This window comes from Meleagris gallopavo, chromosome 9, assembly GCF_000146605.3.
Source record: "Meleagris gallopavo isolate NT-WF06-2002-E0010 breed Aviagen turkey brand Nicholas breeding stock chromosome 9, Turkey_5.1, whole genome shotgun sequence".
NCBI lineage: Eukaryota > Metazoa > Chordata > Aves > Galliformes > Phasianidae > Meleagris > Meleagris gallopavo.
Window position 1 is genome coordinate 1,407,202 of NC_015019.2, and position 14,401 is coordinate 1,421,602.

General features: G+C 59.3%; 3 protein-coding genes across 5 annotated transcripts in view; 1 reads left to right on the top strand and 2 right to left on the bottom strand.

Annotated features, from left to right (window-relative positions):
• Positions 1 to 542: 542 nt before the first annotated feature.
• On the top strand, positions 543 to 5,016 carry ZDHHC9 (zinc finger DHHC-type palmitoyltransferase 9; the record flags this gene model as incomplete). The annotated part of the gene is made up of 8 exons (XM_010715060.3): positions 543 to 735; positions 1,321 to 1,479; positions 2,412 to 2,549; positions 2,686 to 2,734; positions 3,031 to 3,133; positions 3,290 to 3,393; positions 3,887 to 4,052; positions 4,336 to 5,016. Coding segments are annotated over 8 exons (1,017 nt in total), but the record flags the coding sequence as incomplete, so codon positions are not given.
• Positions 5,017 to 6,251: 1,235 nt separating this feature from the next.
• SASH3 (SAM and SH3 domain containing 3) lies at positions 6,252 to 10,369 on the bottom strand. 3 transcript variants are annotated; one of them, XM_010715063.3, is made up of 9 exons: positions 10,208 to 10,369; positions 8,992 to 9,087; positions 8,707 to 8,862; positions 8,497 to 8,638; positions 8,274 to 8,425; positions 7,847 to 8,053; positions 7,417 to 7,567; positions 7,203 to 7,325; positions 6,252 to 7,114 (listed from the first exon to the last, which is right to left on the bottom strand). In XM_010715063.3, the coding sequence occupies exons 1-9, from the start codon at positions 10,259 to 10,261 to the stop codon at positions 7,065 to 7,067; spliced, it is 1,131 nt and encodes a 376-aa protein (XP_010713365.1). In that variant the 5' UTR covers positions 10,262 to 10,369; the 3' UTR covers positions 6,252 to 7,064. The 3 variants fall into 3 exon arrangements, with proteins under 3 accessions (XP_010713365.1, XP_010713364.1, XP_010713363.1); XM_010715062.3 differs by having other exon boundaries at positions 6,252 to 7,325; positions 8,497 to 8,635; positions 10,208 to 10,368; XM_010715061.3 differs by having other exon boundaries at positions 6,252 to 7,325; positions 10,208 to 10,368.
• A 261-nt stretch (positions 10,370 to 10,630) lies between these two features.
• The window catches only part of XPNPEP2 (X-prolyl aminopeptidase 2), a 3,979-nt gene continuing 208 nt past the window's right edge, over positions 10,631 to 14,401 (bottom strand). The window contains exons 2-20 of the mRNA XM_019618105.2: positions 14,254 to 14,396; positions 14,122 to 14,185; positions 13,911 to 14,015; positions 13,747 to 13,833; positions 13,518 to 13,664; positions 13,349 to 13,450; positions 13,183 to 13,264; positions 12,760 to 12,955; positions 12,588 to 12,677; positions 12,400 to 12,509; positions 12,243 to 12,320; positions 12,098 to 12,169; positions 11,961 to 12,021; positions 11,804 to 11,873; positions 11,616 to 11,720; positions 11,486 to 11,545; positions 11,262 to 11,338; positions 11,055 to 11,153; positions 10,631 to 10,966 (exon numbers count right to left, since the gene is read on the bottom strand). Of these exons, the coding sequence (XP_019473650.2) occupies positions 10,757 to 10,966; positions 11,055 to 11,153; positions 11,262 to 11,338; positions 11,486 to 11,545; positions 11,616 to 11,720; positions 11,804 to 11,873; positions 11,961 to 12,021; positions 12,098 to 12,169; positions 12,243 to 12,320; positions 12,400 to 12,509; positions 12,588 to 12,677; positions 12,760 to 12,955; positions 13,183 to 13,264; positions 13,349 to 13,450; positions 13,518 to 13,664; positions 13,747 to 13,833; positions 13,911 to 14,015; positions 14,122 to 14,185; positions 14,254 to 14,396 (1,958 nt within the window). The 3' untranslated portion in view covers positions 10,631 to 10,756. The remainder of the gene's footprint in view (positions 10,967 to 11,054; positions 11,154 to 11,261; positions 11,339 to 11,485; positions 11,546 to 11,615; positions 11,721 to 11,803; positions 11,874 to 11,960; positions 12,022 to 12,097; positions 12,170 to 12,242; positions 12,321 to 12,399; positions 12,510 to 12,587; positions 12,678 to 12,759; positions 12,956 to 13,182; positions 13,265 to 13,348; positions 13,451 to 13,517; positions 13,665 to 13,746; positions 13,834 to 13,910; positions 14,016 to 14,121; positions 14,186 to 14,253; positions 14,397 to 14,401) is intronic.

Genomic DNA, 14,401 nt, shown 5'->3' on the forward strand with positions numbered 1-14,401 from the left:
ACACACGTGGGAGAGCCTTCCTACTTCGTTTGGAACTTCTTTTGAGTCCCTTGCCTCAGAAAAGTCAGGGGAAGCCAGGTGTCTTGTTGTACAGGGACACTGCACTTGTACGTGAATCTGTCCTGACGAGGAAAGGTGGTGCTGGAAGCTGCCTGTATATGGGACAGCCAAAGATTCCTATTGCTCCAGTGCACGTCAGTGCCTTTGGGCTTTCAGAAAAGGCTTTGGGTGCTTCTCCTGTAAGCTATGCCCTCTTGGCAGTGAATGCCGTGGATGTCCTCTAGGCAGGATCCCTCAAGCTGTTTGTTGTCACCTGTGACTGGGCAAAACAGGAGCTGGAAACAAGGCAAAGTGCTCAAAAGTATACTGTGTTCTGCCTGGTTAAATGCACGGTGCATCTCTGGTTGTAGCTGGCTGTTAGAGCTGCCCCAGCCATGTTACCTCTTTGGTGATGGGATCAGAAGGCAGTGCTGAACAGAAGTGTCTGCACTTCTATGACGTGCCAGAATTTGAGGTCCTGGCCTGGACAGACCTTACTGTGATCCAATTCACTGCTTCCTGCCCTCTTTTGCAGGTGTCGGTACCTGGCAGTCCAGCTCTCTCCAGCCATCCCTGTGTTTGCAGCAGTTCTCTTCCTGTTTGCCATGGCCACACTCCTGCGGACGAGCTTCAGTGATCCTGGGGTGATCCCAAGAGCCCTGCCTGATGAAGCAGCCTTCATTGAGATGGAGATTGGTGAGTGCTGCACCAGCTCAGCTGGTGATGGCTGGAAAAGCTTCGGTGTTTCTGGCTACTTTAAGTTCTCTGCACAGCTTTATTCCCTCTTGAGCCTCCAAAAGTCCCAGACTGGGCATCTTACAACCTGAGGGCTAATTCTGCTTGGCTGAGTCTCAGAGAGATGGTACAATGTTCCTTTCTGGCAGCCTTTACACACACAGTTTTCTCTGTCAGTAGCTGTGTACATTAGCTCAGTTTGCTCTTGGTAAGGAAGCTTGATGCAGGACCTGTAATTCTTCAGTAAAAAAGGAAATTTGGTGGATAAAGGTCTGTTCAGTGATTTATGTTTTTTGTTGGTGGTGGTTTTTGTTTTGGTTTTGTTTTTTTTTACTTTCCCCATACACTCATGAAAGCTCTGGCATCTCTTCTTCCAGCTCCAAGCTGGCAGGTTGGCTCTGGAGTGTGTGAGCAGTGCTATATCCACTGGCTCTAGACCCAGCAGGTTCTGAGCCAGCAGGTAGAAAAAGCAGGGAGGAGATTTTGTTGCTCTAGCCTTGTCGTGTCATAGCAGCAGTCTGATCTCTGCTTGGTTCTTGCTCTCAGAGGCCACCAATGGGACCGTGCCACAGGGTCAGCGCCCGCCCCCACGGATTAAAAACTTCCAAATCAACAACCAGATAGTGAAGCTGAAGTACTGCTACACGTGTAAGATCTTCCGTCCACCCCGTGCCTCTCACTGCAGCATCTGTGACAACTGTGTGGGTGAGTAGAAGAGGCTGTGGCTGCTCCTGCATCTGGGTGCTGGGTGAGAGCCTTTGGAAGGGAGCAGGTGAAGATCTGCACTCAGTCTCTTTCTGCGTCCTGTCTCATGCTGCACATGCTTCCAGCAGTGATGGAGAAAGTCCAGCATGCTGTTGTCTGAACAGATGGGGACAGTCTGCCTCATCTTAAGCCCGAGGAGCTTGAGATTTGCTCAGAAACCTGAAGCCAGATGGTTTGTCTTTGCCAGCATCTCTTTGGCAATAACTATTCTTATATAAGTCTAAGTTATCCATGTAAACACACAATCCATTTTCGAGTTTCACTGAACTGCTGGGCCAGAGGAAGAGCTGCAACTCGTATGAAAACAACTAATTGTACTAGCTTGGAGACCGTGCTTTTTCAACAAGTACCCTTTTTTGCTTGTCCCCTTCCTGTTGCCACAGCAGCTCTCTTAGTCCTCATACGTGCCATAATTAGCTCATATTCCCGTTTTGAATCCATCTCCCGTGCAGCCCTTTGAACATTTACGCAGTCTCTTCAGTCCTGTTGTAATGATCCCAGTAGCAGTAAAGCAGCATGTGGGTTAAATGAGAACTGCTGAACCCCCAGACCCTCAGCCAACCTGTGTGCTGTAAAAGCTATTATACCACAGGTCTCTGGGAGGGAAGACATGCATGGGGCTGAGCTCTTAAATTCTAGCTTAAGGTGCAAACTGACTCAGTAGAACAGTTTCATACTCTTTTACCTGGCCTCACTGCTCCCTCTGGAAGGGAGCATGATACAGAGCTTTGAGCTAGCAGGGAGGTCACCTTGTTAGCCCACAGAGTCCCTGTCAGCCGTGTAGATTTTTGAGTTCAGGGCACAGAAACAAGCACCTGGAGGCAGACAGAATTGCATTGGAGCAGCACTGATTTCCATCTTTGCTTTCACAGAGCGCTTTGACCATCACTGTCCATGGGTGGGCAACTGCGTGGGGAAGAGGAACTACCGCTATTTCTACCTCTTCATCCTCTCGCTGTCACTCCTCACCATCTACATCTTCACCTTTGACATAGTCTACGTAGCACTGAGTGAGTCTGGCTGGGCTGGCTGAGGGTGAGGGAAGATGCTGGTGATGTTATGAACCCAGAATTAACAGACTGTGAAAGGGAGCTGGACTCGGTGTGATGTCCCAGAGACCAAATACCTCTTTCTCTATGTTGCCAGAATCTCTGAAGATTGGGTTCCTGAACACATTGAAGGAAACCCCAGGGACATATCCTTCCCGCAGTGCAGAGGGGTTGGCTTCTCCTAAGCTGGTGGGGGAAGTGTGGGCTGCATTATGGAGGGACTGAAATCCTGATGCCTAGGCTTCTCTAAGAAGTTTTTCAGGACATCCCCCCATTCCTCCTTGATTTACAAGGTCATAACCAATTCTAGTGGCTTTCGGGAGGGTATAAAACAGAAAACTGTGCTTGAGTGAAAAAAAGAAACTGAACCAGTGCGCCTGGGTGGTGTGACTCATCTGGGGCTTGACTGTCTGCCTGATTCCCAGTCCTTAACTGTTCTCACTGTACTGGAGGTGCTCATCTGTTTCTTTACCCTGTGGTCGGTGGTGGGGTTAACTGGGTTCCACACCTTCCTGGTGGCACTGAATCAGACAACCAACGAAGATGTAAGTAGTGTCTGTTCCTCCTGAGTCACCCCTATTTCACTTTACTTCCTCTGCGTGTCAACCGTTGCATCCACCTTGCTAAGCTGCCCTACACGTGCTGCAGCTGGGGACAGGTGTGGATGGAGCATACGTGAGCTTGTGTCCTGTCTGTTGCAGATCAAGGGTTCCTGGACTGGAAAGAACCGTGTGCAGAATCCCTACAGCCATGGCAACATGGTGAAGAACTGCTGTGAGGTGCTCTGTGGGCCTCTGCCCCCCAGGTATGTTCCTGAGGGACAACCTTGCTGTTGCTGTTCCAGATCCTGGCAGTTCTCCTTGCTTGGGTGCAAGACCCAGCTGCCTTTCTCCTCTGTGTGCTGAGGGCTTCTAGAGTTCCTCTGGGCTACCGCCACACGCTCCAAGGAGGAAGGTCTTGTGTTGCCTTCTTTTTTCCAGTGATGTACTCCTAAACAGTGTGTTTGGGAAGCAGGGGAGGGGTGAATTCCCCCTCTCTGGGCCAGCACATGGAGAGGAGGCTGTTTCCAGGGCACTTGTTTTGGTGGACTCCCACTCTGAACTGGGCTGCTTTCCAGTGGGCTTGGTTTTCTTAGCAGAAACACTGGCACTGTAAACTAGGATGATGCTGTACATAGCCTGTTTTAGAGTCAGGGAGCCTCCTCCCTTGACTTTTGTCTTCAGCAGTTTTCCTGCTAGGAAGAGAAGCTGATGCAGGTGAGGTGCAAATCTCTGAACAGTGTGATTCTGTTCTTGCAGCGTCTTGGACAGACGGGGCATTTTGCAGCAAGAGGAGAATGCAGCTCAGGAGGAGACGTGCACACGGGGGCCCAGTGCTCAAGAGCCCACTGCTGCTCAGGGCCCTGGTGGGCAGGCAGAAGAGAGCAGCACTCAGCAGGATGGCAGCCTTCCTCACCAGAGTGCCGTGAGTGATCCCTTCTGTATGGACTGGACCTACTCCTGCTTGGGTGCGAGCTGCTTATTTCTCTAGCAGAAATAGTCCAGATTGCTCCTGCTGGAGCAATCCTGTGCTCCAGATCTTCCTGGAGCTGATGTTCTGCCTCTGTGGTGGATCCTTGCTTCCCATTTTCTGAAGCACAGCTGAGAACTCTGCCTGGCGGGGCTGGAGGCAGGGGCTGCAGGGCCACATCTCTCTGCACAGGTACGGAGGTGCCTTCATGCAATTCACTGCTCTTTTCTCTCTCCAGGTCCCTGTACCATCCCTGAGCAACGCTGAGATGCCAGAGGAGAAGCAGCTAACAACTGGGGAGCTCCCAGCCCTATCCCAGGATGCTGGGCAAGCAGAGCACTAGCCTCTGCTTGAAAGGGAGAACTTTCTTGTATTGTCGAATCAAAGCTGGAAGTGATTGAGGAGAGGAGGAGATGGGCTGGATGGCAGGCAAATGATTCCTCACGGCCGTTTTGCTTTAGTCGTTATTCATCTCGATGTGCAGGCAGTGCGGGCTGGTGCTGGCCTTGCATGGTGGCCAAGGATAACGAGCACAAGTGGCCCACCGTGATCACTGAGGGACACTCCCCACCACTGGGGCTGCTCTTCCTGCAGGCCGAGGCAGGAACTCTTGCTCTGCAGGTTGTCTTCAGTGCTAAATACCGGCTCGGTGGTCTGAGCTGTCCCCACGTCTGGCTCTGGCTGAGCGGATGACTTGTGGTCACGCAGCTTGGATGCGACGTTGGGGCCGGCCTGTGCCCTGCTGCTGAGGAATCCTGATGGGAAGGGAAAAGCGATTTGTGGCAGTAACGTCCTCTCTCCCCTCCTCCCTCCTTCCTCTAATCTGTGGCATTGTTTTATTGGTGAACGTGGCAGGCGTTGTCAGGAGACATTGCGGTGCCAAAAGGGCCCAAAAAACTGGGAAGGTGTTCTGCTGGCAGTGGTTTCTCAAGTCGCTTCCTTCCTGTGTTCCCTTCTCGCACGACTCAGCAGGTGTGAGAGCGGTGGTGGTGATGCGGGCCCTCCTTGGCATTTTTCCCTGCAGCTCACGTGTGCCGGGGCGGGGGGAAGGAGCAGAGCAGCCCGCCTTCCTGCTGCTTGTCTTTGGTGCGCGGTGTGCCCGGCTGCCTCCCGGCCTCGTGCCAGGGCTGAAGGTGCTGTGGGTGCCTGCGCCCTTCCCTGCTGGGCTGGGTCACACCGCTCAGCTGCTGCTCCGCGCAACCTCAGCCCCGATTCTGTGTGGTGTTGTCGTGTCCCCGTGCCCCCGCCCTGCATTTCTCAGACGTCTTTGACCGGCTTTTAGAGCCTTCACGCTGCCCTACTGCACGAGGAAGTAGGAGAGGCGGTGAAGGCCCTGATACTCGTTTCCAATCGTAGCTCTCCCTCTCTGGGGCCCTGCAGAGGCTGGAGCTGGAGGAAAGGTGTCTTTGTGTCCCAGCAGCTCGCCATCCCTCCCATCTGGGTGTGCTCCATGCTGCAGTACCCCCCTCATTCCCTGTCCTCCTGCATCGTGCTGCTTCCAGTAGTGATGTGAGATGGAGAGGAGGGCAGCCTGGTCCCTGCAGCTGCCTGGAAGGAGCTCTGGAGTCCTTCCCTGCATATCTGGAGCGGCCCCACTGCCCTTACACACCTCTCCTGCCTGCACCGATGCTCTACTGGGCAAATCTCATCGCGGGGAAAAAAAAAAAGTGTATTTTGGGGGGTGTACTAATCTATTTTCTAACTCAGTGTGTCAAGTGCTGCCTGCTAGGCTGTCACGGATGCTGCCTGCACCTGTGGTTCCTGTCTGCTCTGTTCAGGTTCTTGTGAAGGAAGTGGGGGTAGGGTGAGGGTTGTTTTTTCTTCTTCTTCTTCTTCTTCTTTCTTTTTTTTTTTTTTTTAACAACAAAGGAAACTTAATTGCTTTGGAAAATGGCTGAGCTGTAGCCTCTGCCTCTGTTTGTCTGTGCTTCACCAAGTGAGCTGCTTCCTTCCTCGTCCCCCTGTGCACCTCACACATCCATGCAGTGCTGGAGCCAGCCCTTGTCTTACCTGTGTCCTGCTGTTCCCCCGAACGTGGCCACCAGTGCAGCAGGAGCTGGTCCTGGGAAGATAAATTGCCTGCAGCCTCACTGAACAGGCACTGCTCGGTCCCCATCTCTCTCCCCAAGCCTTTGGGGTAGGTAGGAAGCAGCCTGAAGGCCAGAGCACGCATTTATTGGGATCAAGCATAAGGGAACAAACTCGAGGCTCAGAGGTCCACCACAGTGGTCCCACAGTGTGGGAGTTGGAGGTGACTGAGTGCAGCTGTGAGGGCCTGAGCTGTCTGAATGCTGCAGTCCCCACAACCCCAGGGTTTGGTTACAGGTGATACACACTCCTCATCAGCTCATTGCCCCAGTGGTGCTGCAGCTCCTCTGCCCCTTCCCAGGGATGCCTGGAGCAGCTGATGCTGGGAGGGACCAGCCTGTCGTGTCCTGCAGGGCTGTGGGAAGTGTCTGGACCTGCATGAGTTCACCTTCAGGCAGCACAGTGCTCAGCCCCGTTCCTCACACAGCCCCTCTGGAACGTGGGCTGCTCTCAGGGCTCGGCTGAACCTCCTGCACACCTTCCCCCATCTGCTATGGCTGCGTGAGGATGGTGGTTGGGGAAAGCCAAGTCCTGCTGGTAGAGGTGTTGCCTCGATGCCTCTGCTCGCTTGCTTGATTTGCTCAGTGCTGTGCTTGCTCTGTCCACGCTATCCCTGTCCTTACAGGCTCCTCTGCACTGCCGTTTGCTTGGCCTGGCAGATGTGGGCTCCCAGAGGAGTTCTTGAAGCTACGGATGAAATGGGGCAGCCCAGCCCTGGCAAACAGACCTGCAGCATCTCTGGGACTCTCCCGCAGTGCTTGGAGCACCTGCAGCATGGGATGGTGGTGTGAGGCAGCACAGAACGTCCTGGAGCATCACACCTGGGGGATCGACCCACCTACAGCACAGGGTCCTGCAGTGTGGCCTCATCCCTGGGGCTCACCCACACCCCACCGAGTTCTCCCCTCTGTCCACTGCCACACCAGAGCCTGTAAAGCACGGCGGGGGCTCAGGAGGACTCTGCCAGGGACAGAGCCTGCAGCTGCCCCTCAGGGCTCGGCAGCTCGGCCTCCTCACGGCTGCTATCCAGGGTCTCGGATCCCTCGAAGCAGCCCGAGTCCCGGGGAATGTCCTCCTTAGGCTCCGAGGGCGAATGCTGCTCAGCGGTGCCGTCCCCTTCCTCCGCATCACTGCTCGCGGCTGGGGACACAGGACAAAACATCAGGCCATCGGCTTGCTCCCCACCACCAAGGCGAGAGCCAGTGTGGGACATCCCCTGCCCAGCCCTTACTGTCATAATCCAGGAGGAGCTCAGCAGCTGTGAGCAGCTTGGCGCGGTGCTGGGGGTCGGTGATGTTCAGCTCGTTGAGGTGGGTCTCCCGCAGCTCCTTGAAGTCCTCCAGAGTCTGGTAGCCGTTCAGCAGCAGTGTGGAGGTGTGCTCCTGGAGCAGTGAGCAGCATGATGGAGAACCCAGTCCTGCTCCAGCCTCACGCATCCCCTCTGTCCTCAGCCACGTTCAGGCACGAAGCAGAGGGACCAGAGGATGGGAGAGTGTGGGAGCAGAACGGAGGCTCCTCTTTTCCTTCCTACGATGCTCTGATCCTTATCCCATCCCTACTGCTCCCCTGGGCTACCCATGTGATCCCCCTACCATCCCCCCATGGGCCAGGCGGGCTCTGCCCCTGCCCCACTGCAGTCCCTGTCCCCCACCAGCCCTCACCTGCAGGTTGATTCGCTCCAGCAGCTCGTGGAGGGTCTTGGGCTTGAGCCGCTTGCTCTTGGCCTGGCCCCGGCTCTTGCGGGTGGGGGCTGCCTCCTCAGGGATGACATCCACGTAGATGAACTTGAAGGAGCCCACCTTGTTGTTAAGCAGCCCCGTCCAGGTGCCCACAGGTGGCTTTTCGATGATGCCGATGATGTCCCCTTTCTGATCCAAGAAATCACAGCATCGTTTGGGTTGGAAAAGCCCTCTCAGATCCCCACCCCACCACGGCCATCACTGCATCCCCCAGTGCCACATCCCCACAATCTGGAACGCACTGTGATGGTGACCCCACCACAGCTTTGGCAGCGCGATATCCAACCTGAGCCTCCCACCACCGTGCCCACCTCCCTGCAGACATCCCCAGACACCCCCTGGCCCTCACCCGCAGCTTCAGTGAGTCCTTGTCGTAGGGGCTGGGTGTGAAGTCGGTGTGTACGCGGGCTCTGCCGCAGAAGGGCCCGGTGTAGGCTGGGCTGCTGTCCTCCAACTGCGGGCTGTCCTGGCTGGCGGAGCCGGGGCTGAGCCCCTCACTGCCTGCAAGGGGATGGGAGGGCTCAGCACTGGTGCCGAACTCGGGGCCGTGCTCGGGGCTGGGCTGTGCTCACCGCTGGACATCTGGCGGCTGACAGACGGGTGTGCGTCCTCCTCCATCTCCACGTAGGACAGCGGCATCTTCTCGTGGCTCGGCTCCTCTGTGCCGGCTGAGGGCAGGGGAGACGGACACCCCTCTTCCTCCAACTCCGCCTGCTGCGGGGAGCGGGCTTGGTGCTGGGCAGCGGGGACGGCTGCCCCACAGCCCCAAGCCCTGCTCTCACCTTCCCCTCAGCCAGCGCCCGCACGGCCATGCGGCCCATCTTGCGGTTCATGGTGCGGGAGATGACAGCCCGCCACTTCTTGCCCAGCTTCATCCCACTGCTGCTGCCCCGAGCCGCCTCTTCAGGGCCTGCACCGCTGGGCTCATCCTCGGGGATCTGCGGGGAGACAGAGAGGGGAGGGCACGGGGGGCTCCCGAGGCTCCAGACTGGGGCAATGCCAGGCCCCTGGGTGCCCCGTGGCATTTGGGACTTGGAGAAGGGCTGCGGGTGGGGACAGACGCTTACATTCTCCTCCAGGTTGAACTCCTTCTCGCTCGTCACCGGGGAGCTGACTTTGGATTTGGCAAAGTCCTTGAAGCTGCTGGAACGCTGCAGGGAGAGCTGGGGGCGTGGGGAGGGGATGGGGCTCTTTGTGCTGCCAGGGGAGGCTCTCTGCTCACCCCCAGCGTGGCAGCGTTGCCCTCAACCATGGCCTTGCAACTTCCCCACCCAGTTCTTCTTTTTTGCCAGCTTCACTAGGCACCCATTTTATTTTCTCCCTGCTCCTGCACTTTGAGCTCTCAGTGTCTCCTCTGCATCCCTGTGTGACAGCAGCTCCCGGCACTGCAGTTGGCACCACGGCCTCACTGCACAGCCGGCCCCATGCTGGGGAGGAGCCGGTGTTGCAACAGCACTGGCACAGCGTTGGCAAACCGCGAGCTCGGGGGAGGGAGGGGGGTAGGAGGTAAAGGAGGGGGCCCTGCCCTGTGCTGCACCCTCAGCAGCATTGCAGCCAGGGAGCGAGAGGGAAGTGAGAGCGGTGGGGATGCCCAGCGGGGCTCTCTAGGGCAGCCCTGCTCCGTGGGATGCTGCGCAGCCATTCGCCCGGCAGCCTGGAGCTTCTCAGCGCGGTGAGCCCACTCCGCTCTGCTGGGGAGTGCCCCGCAATGGAGACTAACGAAGAGCAACGGTGCTGCTGCTGCTGCAGGCCCTGCCCGCAGGCGGAGGGCTCCGTGCCGGTGCAGAGCTGCCGGAGGAAGCGGCGGATGCACGTGATGGGGCTGCAACCTCGCGCTGCCTCGACCGCAGACACCTTGCTGGGAGCCGTGCCCGGCAGCCCCGCCATCCCCCCCGGCAGGAAACGGCAGCGGCCGCCCACACTGCAGAGAGCAGCGAGGAGGGGGAGCTGCTGCCCCCCCCGGCACGACCCCACCGGTGCCCATAGTCGCTTAGGGGTCTGAGCATCACCAACCCCACATCACTGCTGCGCCCCGAGGATGCAGCCCTGCTGCCGCCCCGCGTTGTGCGGGCACCGGGTGGTGGCGACTGCCTCCAGCAGCTTCAGCTCCCAGCCCGAGCCGTGTGTTCGTGGGGCGGCGGTGTCGTTGGCGGCTGCTGGCAGTGCCACCTCTGCCCCCGCTCCATCCCATCCTCCCGGACGCACAGAACGATCACCCGGTGCTCTCAACCCTCGGTGCCATCAATGAAGGACGGCCATCCCCGGGCCAGTCCCGGTGCTCACCTTCCTGTGGCCCGGCTCCTTCTCGCCGGCATTGGAGGGCTTTCGGCGCAGCATGGTGCTGGGTGCCGGAGCACGGCGCAGCGCCTGGCGGGGCACGGACCCAAGCGTCGGCACCGCAGCTGGGAAGCGCACAGGAAGCCGGCGGTCACATGAGAGCTCTGAGCCGCTCAGCTTCGGGGCGCGCAGCCTGGGCCAGGAGGAAGGAAGCTCTCCTCGAAGCGGCCGCCCTGCCCAGCGCCCCGGAGCGGTGCCGTTTTCACACCCTCGCACCCATCCCCACCGCTGCTGCTGGGCTCCGCGCGTCCCCGAGCGGAGGGCGAGGTTCCCACCGTGCCCATCCCGTCCCATTGCCGTGCACTTTGGCCAACCCCCGCATGGGGCACAGGGTTGGGTCACGCTCAGACAGCCCCAGCACTCCGATGCACACACCCAGCGTTGACGCCGTTTAATTGCAAAGAACAAATATTAAGAAAAAAAAAGAAAAAAGAAAGACGTAATGAGGAAGTGAGCAACAGGGAGAAGAAACGTCCTTGGCTGGTGGTGGCAGGGTCAGGCCTGCAGCTCGGCCAGCAGCACGGAGATGAGGGAGGTGACGGCCAGCATGCCCAGCATGGCGGTGGTGGTGGAGGCAGCGCTGCTGAATGGGAAGGGCTCAGTGTTTCGCTGCAGCCAGCGGTACTCCTCCTCCAGCTGCTGCCGCTGCAGCTCCGGCCCCACGCGAGCACGGATGGTCTCATAGTAGGCGTTCAGGTACTGGATCTGTAGGCAGACACATCTCCATCTGAGTGCCCGTCCCCACCCCAGCCCCGTGCGCCCACCTCAGCTCTGCATGTCCCGGTTCCCATACGTGCTCCTGTGACAGGAGGCTGACATCGATGAGGTTGCGGTCGTAGGGCACCAGGGACACCACCTCGAAGGTCAGGAAGGGCTTCTCCCCTGTGGAGTGCTGCCGGGGAAGGTCAGAAGGTGGCTGCAGCCCCCGTGGTGCTGCCAGCCTCTCGCTGTGCCCGAGCCCCCAGCCCCACGCAGAGTCCTGGAAGGGGGACAGCAGTACCTTGGTCTGCGCCTCCACCACCAGCACGATGTCCTCGATGCGGATGCCGAACTCACCGTCCTGGTAGTAGCCGGGCTCTGGGGACAGTGCCCAGCACATCCTGAGCCCCGGCGGCAGCACCTCCACCCCAACCCAGCCCTGGGCAGAAAGCTGTGGACCCTTGGCGCTGCCCCACAGTCATCCCCACCACCCCAAGGCAGCAGGAGCCGCGTGGACGCACGCACCGATGGATGTGAACATGCCTGCAGTCAGTGGCACGTTGTTGGACTGGAAGCCCACCGGCCCTGTGGGGGGCACAGAGTAGGTTATGGCTCATTGGGACAGTGTGTAACTCCCCCACCCCCCAGTGCTCACACTCATGCACCGAGAGGAAGTTGCCGATGCCATGCCCGGTTCCATGGCCATAGTTGAGCCCCACTTCCCAGAGCGCCCGGCGGGCAAAGGTCTCCACTGTTTTCCCTGGAGGATGAGGAAGTGGAACAGAGCTGGGAGCAGCAATGGGACCCCTGCCCTGCTCCCACCGCACCGAGCTCCACACTCACCAGCTGTGTCAGATGGGAAGACGAGGCGGGAGAGGTCAATATTGCCCATCAGCACACGGGTGTAGGCTTCCTATAAGGGAATAAGGGGCTGAGCACGATGGTGTGTGGGACATCCCCCTGGCCCCACGGTATTGGGACCACCCCACAGTGCCAGCACCTTCTGCAGCGAGGTCGGCGTGCCCCAGTGCACGGTGCGTGTGATGTCCGTGGTGCCATCCCTGCAAAGAGGATGTGAGTGGGTCCCCATCACCCCACTGCTCTGCAGGGATGGAGGGGACAGGGAGCGCTCCGCACAGATACTGCCCGCCGGTGTCCGTCAGGTACATCTCATCCACTGACAGCTGCCGGCTGCTGCCGTTGGCGGGGCTGGGGAAAAGGGGGAGGTGAGAACCCGTCCAAAGTGTCCCCGCACGGCACATCTCCCTCCCCATCCCCACACCTGTAGTGTGCCAGCGCCGCATTCAGCCCGCTGGCAGAGATGGACTCAAAGCTGGGCCCGTGGCTGTGCTGCTGTGCCCTGGAAGGCAGTGGAAGGGGGACGTGCCGGGGGGGTCCCTGCTGCCCCATGCCGGCTGCTCCCCCAGGCAGGCACCGACCTGCGGAGGGCATCGATGTGGCGGGCACCCGAAAACTCATCCACCACACCCTGAGGCACCATCTTCTCCAGCCATAGCAGGTATTGGATGACAGCTACCGCATCCCGAACCTGTGGGCAGCCTCGTGGTACCGGGAGGTGTCACCATCCCCCCCGAGCTGCTGGCTGAGGGGATGGGCACAGCCTTACATGGGCTGCTCGCAGCAGTTCCTGCTCCTTGGCGTTCTTCACAGCCTTGGCGTGCATCACCGGAGAGTAGCTCTCCTCCAGCAGCTTCTCCTGCACAGGTGACAACGGTGGGACACAGCCAACCCATCTGCTGCTCCCAGCCCCACCAGCAGGATTTCGTGGTGAACCTCACCTGGGGGATGATGCTGTAGAGGCCGTAGGTGGTGTATTCAGTGCCCAGCCAGATGGTGACGTTGCCCTGAGCGTAGTGATGGAGCTGGGCGCTCACCTGCCCGTAGTCCCACAGCTCCACACAGAACGACCCCGGGCAGCCGGAGCGCAGCGACTGCTGAGCCTCCGCTGTCAGCCGTGCAGAGTCCACAAACAGGCTGGGAAAGGGGCACGGTGATGGGGGGGAAGGGGTTGGAGGCATGGGGGGGAATCCCTGGGTTTTACTGGGAGGGGTGAGATTGATTGTGGGGAAGATGTAGGACTTGGAGGTGGGATGCAACGGGGTGGGCACTGCAGGATGTGAGGAGCGCATGGGGAACGGGTGGAGGGGGGGGAGTCTAATGGGAAAAGGGTTGGGATGAGCCCCACAGCAGCCACTGCCCACCTGATGTTGGTGGTGGTCAGGAGAGTGTAGGAGTAGAAGACGGGGTTGTAGGGGATGTCGTCTCCACGGAGGTTGAAGAGCCCTGCCAGGGGGGAGACATCAGAGCTGTGCCCACCCACACTCCGATGCCCCTGGGGCACTGCCACAACCTTGGTGCTCTACTCACAGGCCGTCTCCTCCAGCCCTGAGAGCAGCAGAGCTGTGGGACTCCGCATGTGCTCCTCCATCTGCTGCCGGATCCCAGCCACCTTCTCCTGCCAGCTGCTCCCTGGGGTGAGGGGGAGGTTCAGCATGTGGCCCTCCCCTGATCGGGCAGAGATGGGCGGGAGGTGTACCTGTGAACTCCTCTGGGAGGCTGTAGATGTAGCTGGAAGGTAAGGGGGGTCTCTGGTTGCCCCACACTTGGTCCACAAGGTTGGTCTCCATGGGCAGCAGGGTGATGCTGGAGCCCTGCAGGGCCTGCTGGTAGCTCTTCCATGTGTCTGCAGGGAGAGTGGCCAAGGGACTGCATCACCCAGCGACCACCCCATGGGGAAGCATCCCCTCAGTGCCAGCCCACCCTACCGATGGAGAAGAGGAAGGGGTCCAGGCTGACGTTTCCCCCTGCAGGAACCAACTCCATGATCCAGGTCCCGATGGACTCAATCCACGCTGCAAGGCAGAGCTGTGTGTGTGTGGGGGGGGTTCTGGCAGTGGGCAGCCCCTCATCCCCATCTCCCTGCACTGACTGGTCCTCTGCAGCTCCCAGTTGCAGTCCAGCTGCCTCTCTGCCTGCGTCCAGTAGCGGCTGTCGGTCCACAGGGCTGCTCTGTCCTCCGTCACCACACCGGTGCCTGGGGGGCAGCAGATCTCAGGCATCATCTCTCCCCCAGTCCCACTCTCCCCAGCAGCCCACATCCCCCCAGGACTGGGCACAGATCCCAGCCGGGATGCTCCCACCTGCAGAGCCGGTGAAGCCGGTGAGCCAGCCCAGGCGGGCATCCCTGTCAGCAATGTACTCGCTCTGGGGATGGGATGGAGAGGTGAGAGGAGGTCGGAGAGCTGGCACGGCGTGTGGGGATGGCACCTCACCATGTGGGCATCCGTGGAGGGCACGACGTAGGCGTGGACGTTATGGGCACGCATGGCGTCCCGCAGAGCGCTGAGCCGTGCCGAGCTGTTGGTGGCCGTGGGAGGCAGGTACTGGTGGCACAAATGGACAGACGGGAGCGGGGCTGGG

Excerpts from the sequence above, each read along its gene's own strand:
- SASH3 (XM_010715061.3), bottom strand. The coding sequence starts at position 10,261 with ATGCTGCGCCGAAAGCCCTCCAATGCCGGCGAGAAGGAGCCGGGCCAC. Across the intron at positions 9,088-10,207 it reads AGGAGCCGGGCCACAGGAAG|CTCTCCCTGCAGCGTTCCAG; the intron begins GTGAGCACCGGG and ends CCACGCCCCCAG. Across the intron at positions 8,863-8,991 it reads AGTTCAACCTGGAGGAGAAT|ATCCCCGAGGATGAGCCCAG; the intron begins GTAAGCGTCTGT and ends GTCTCCCCGCAG.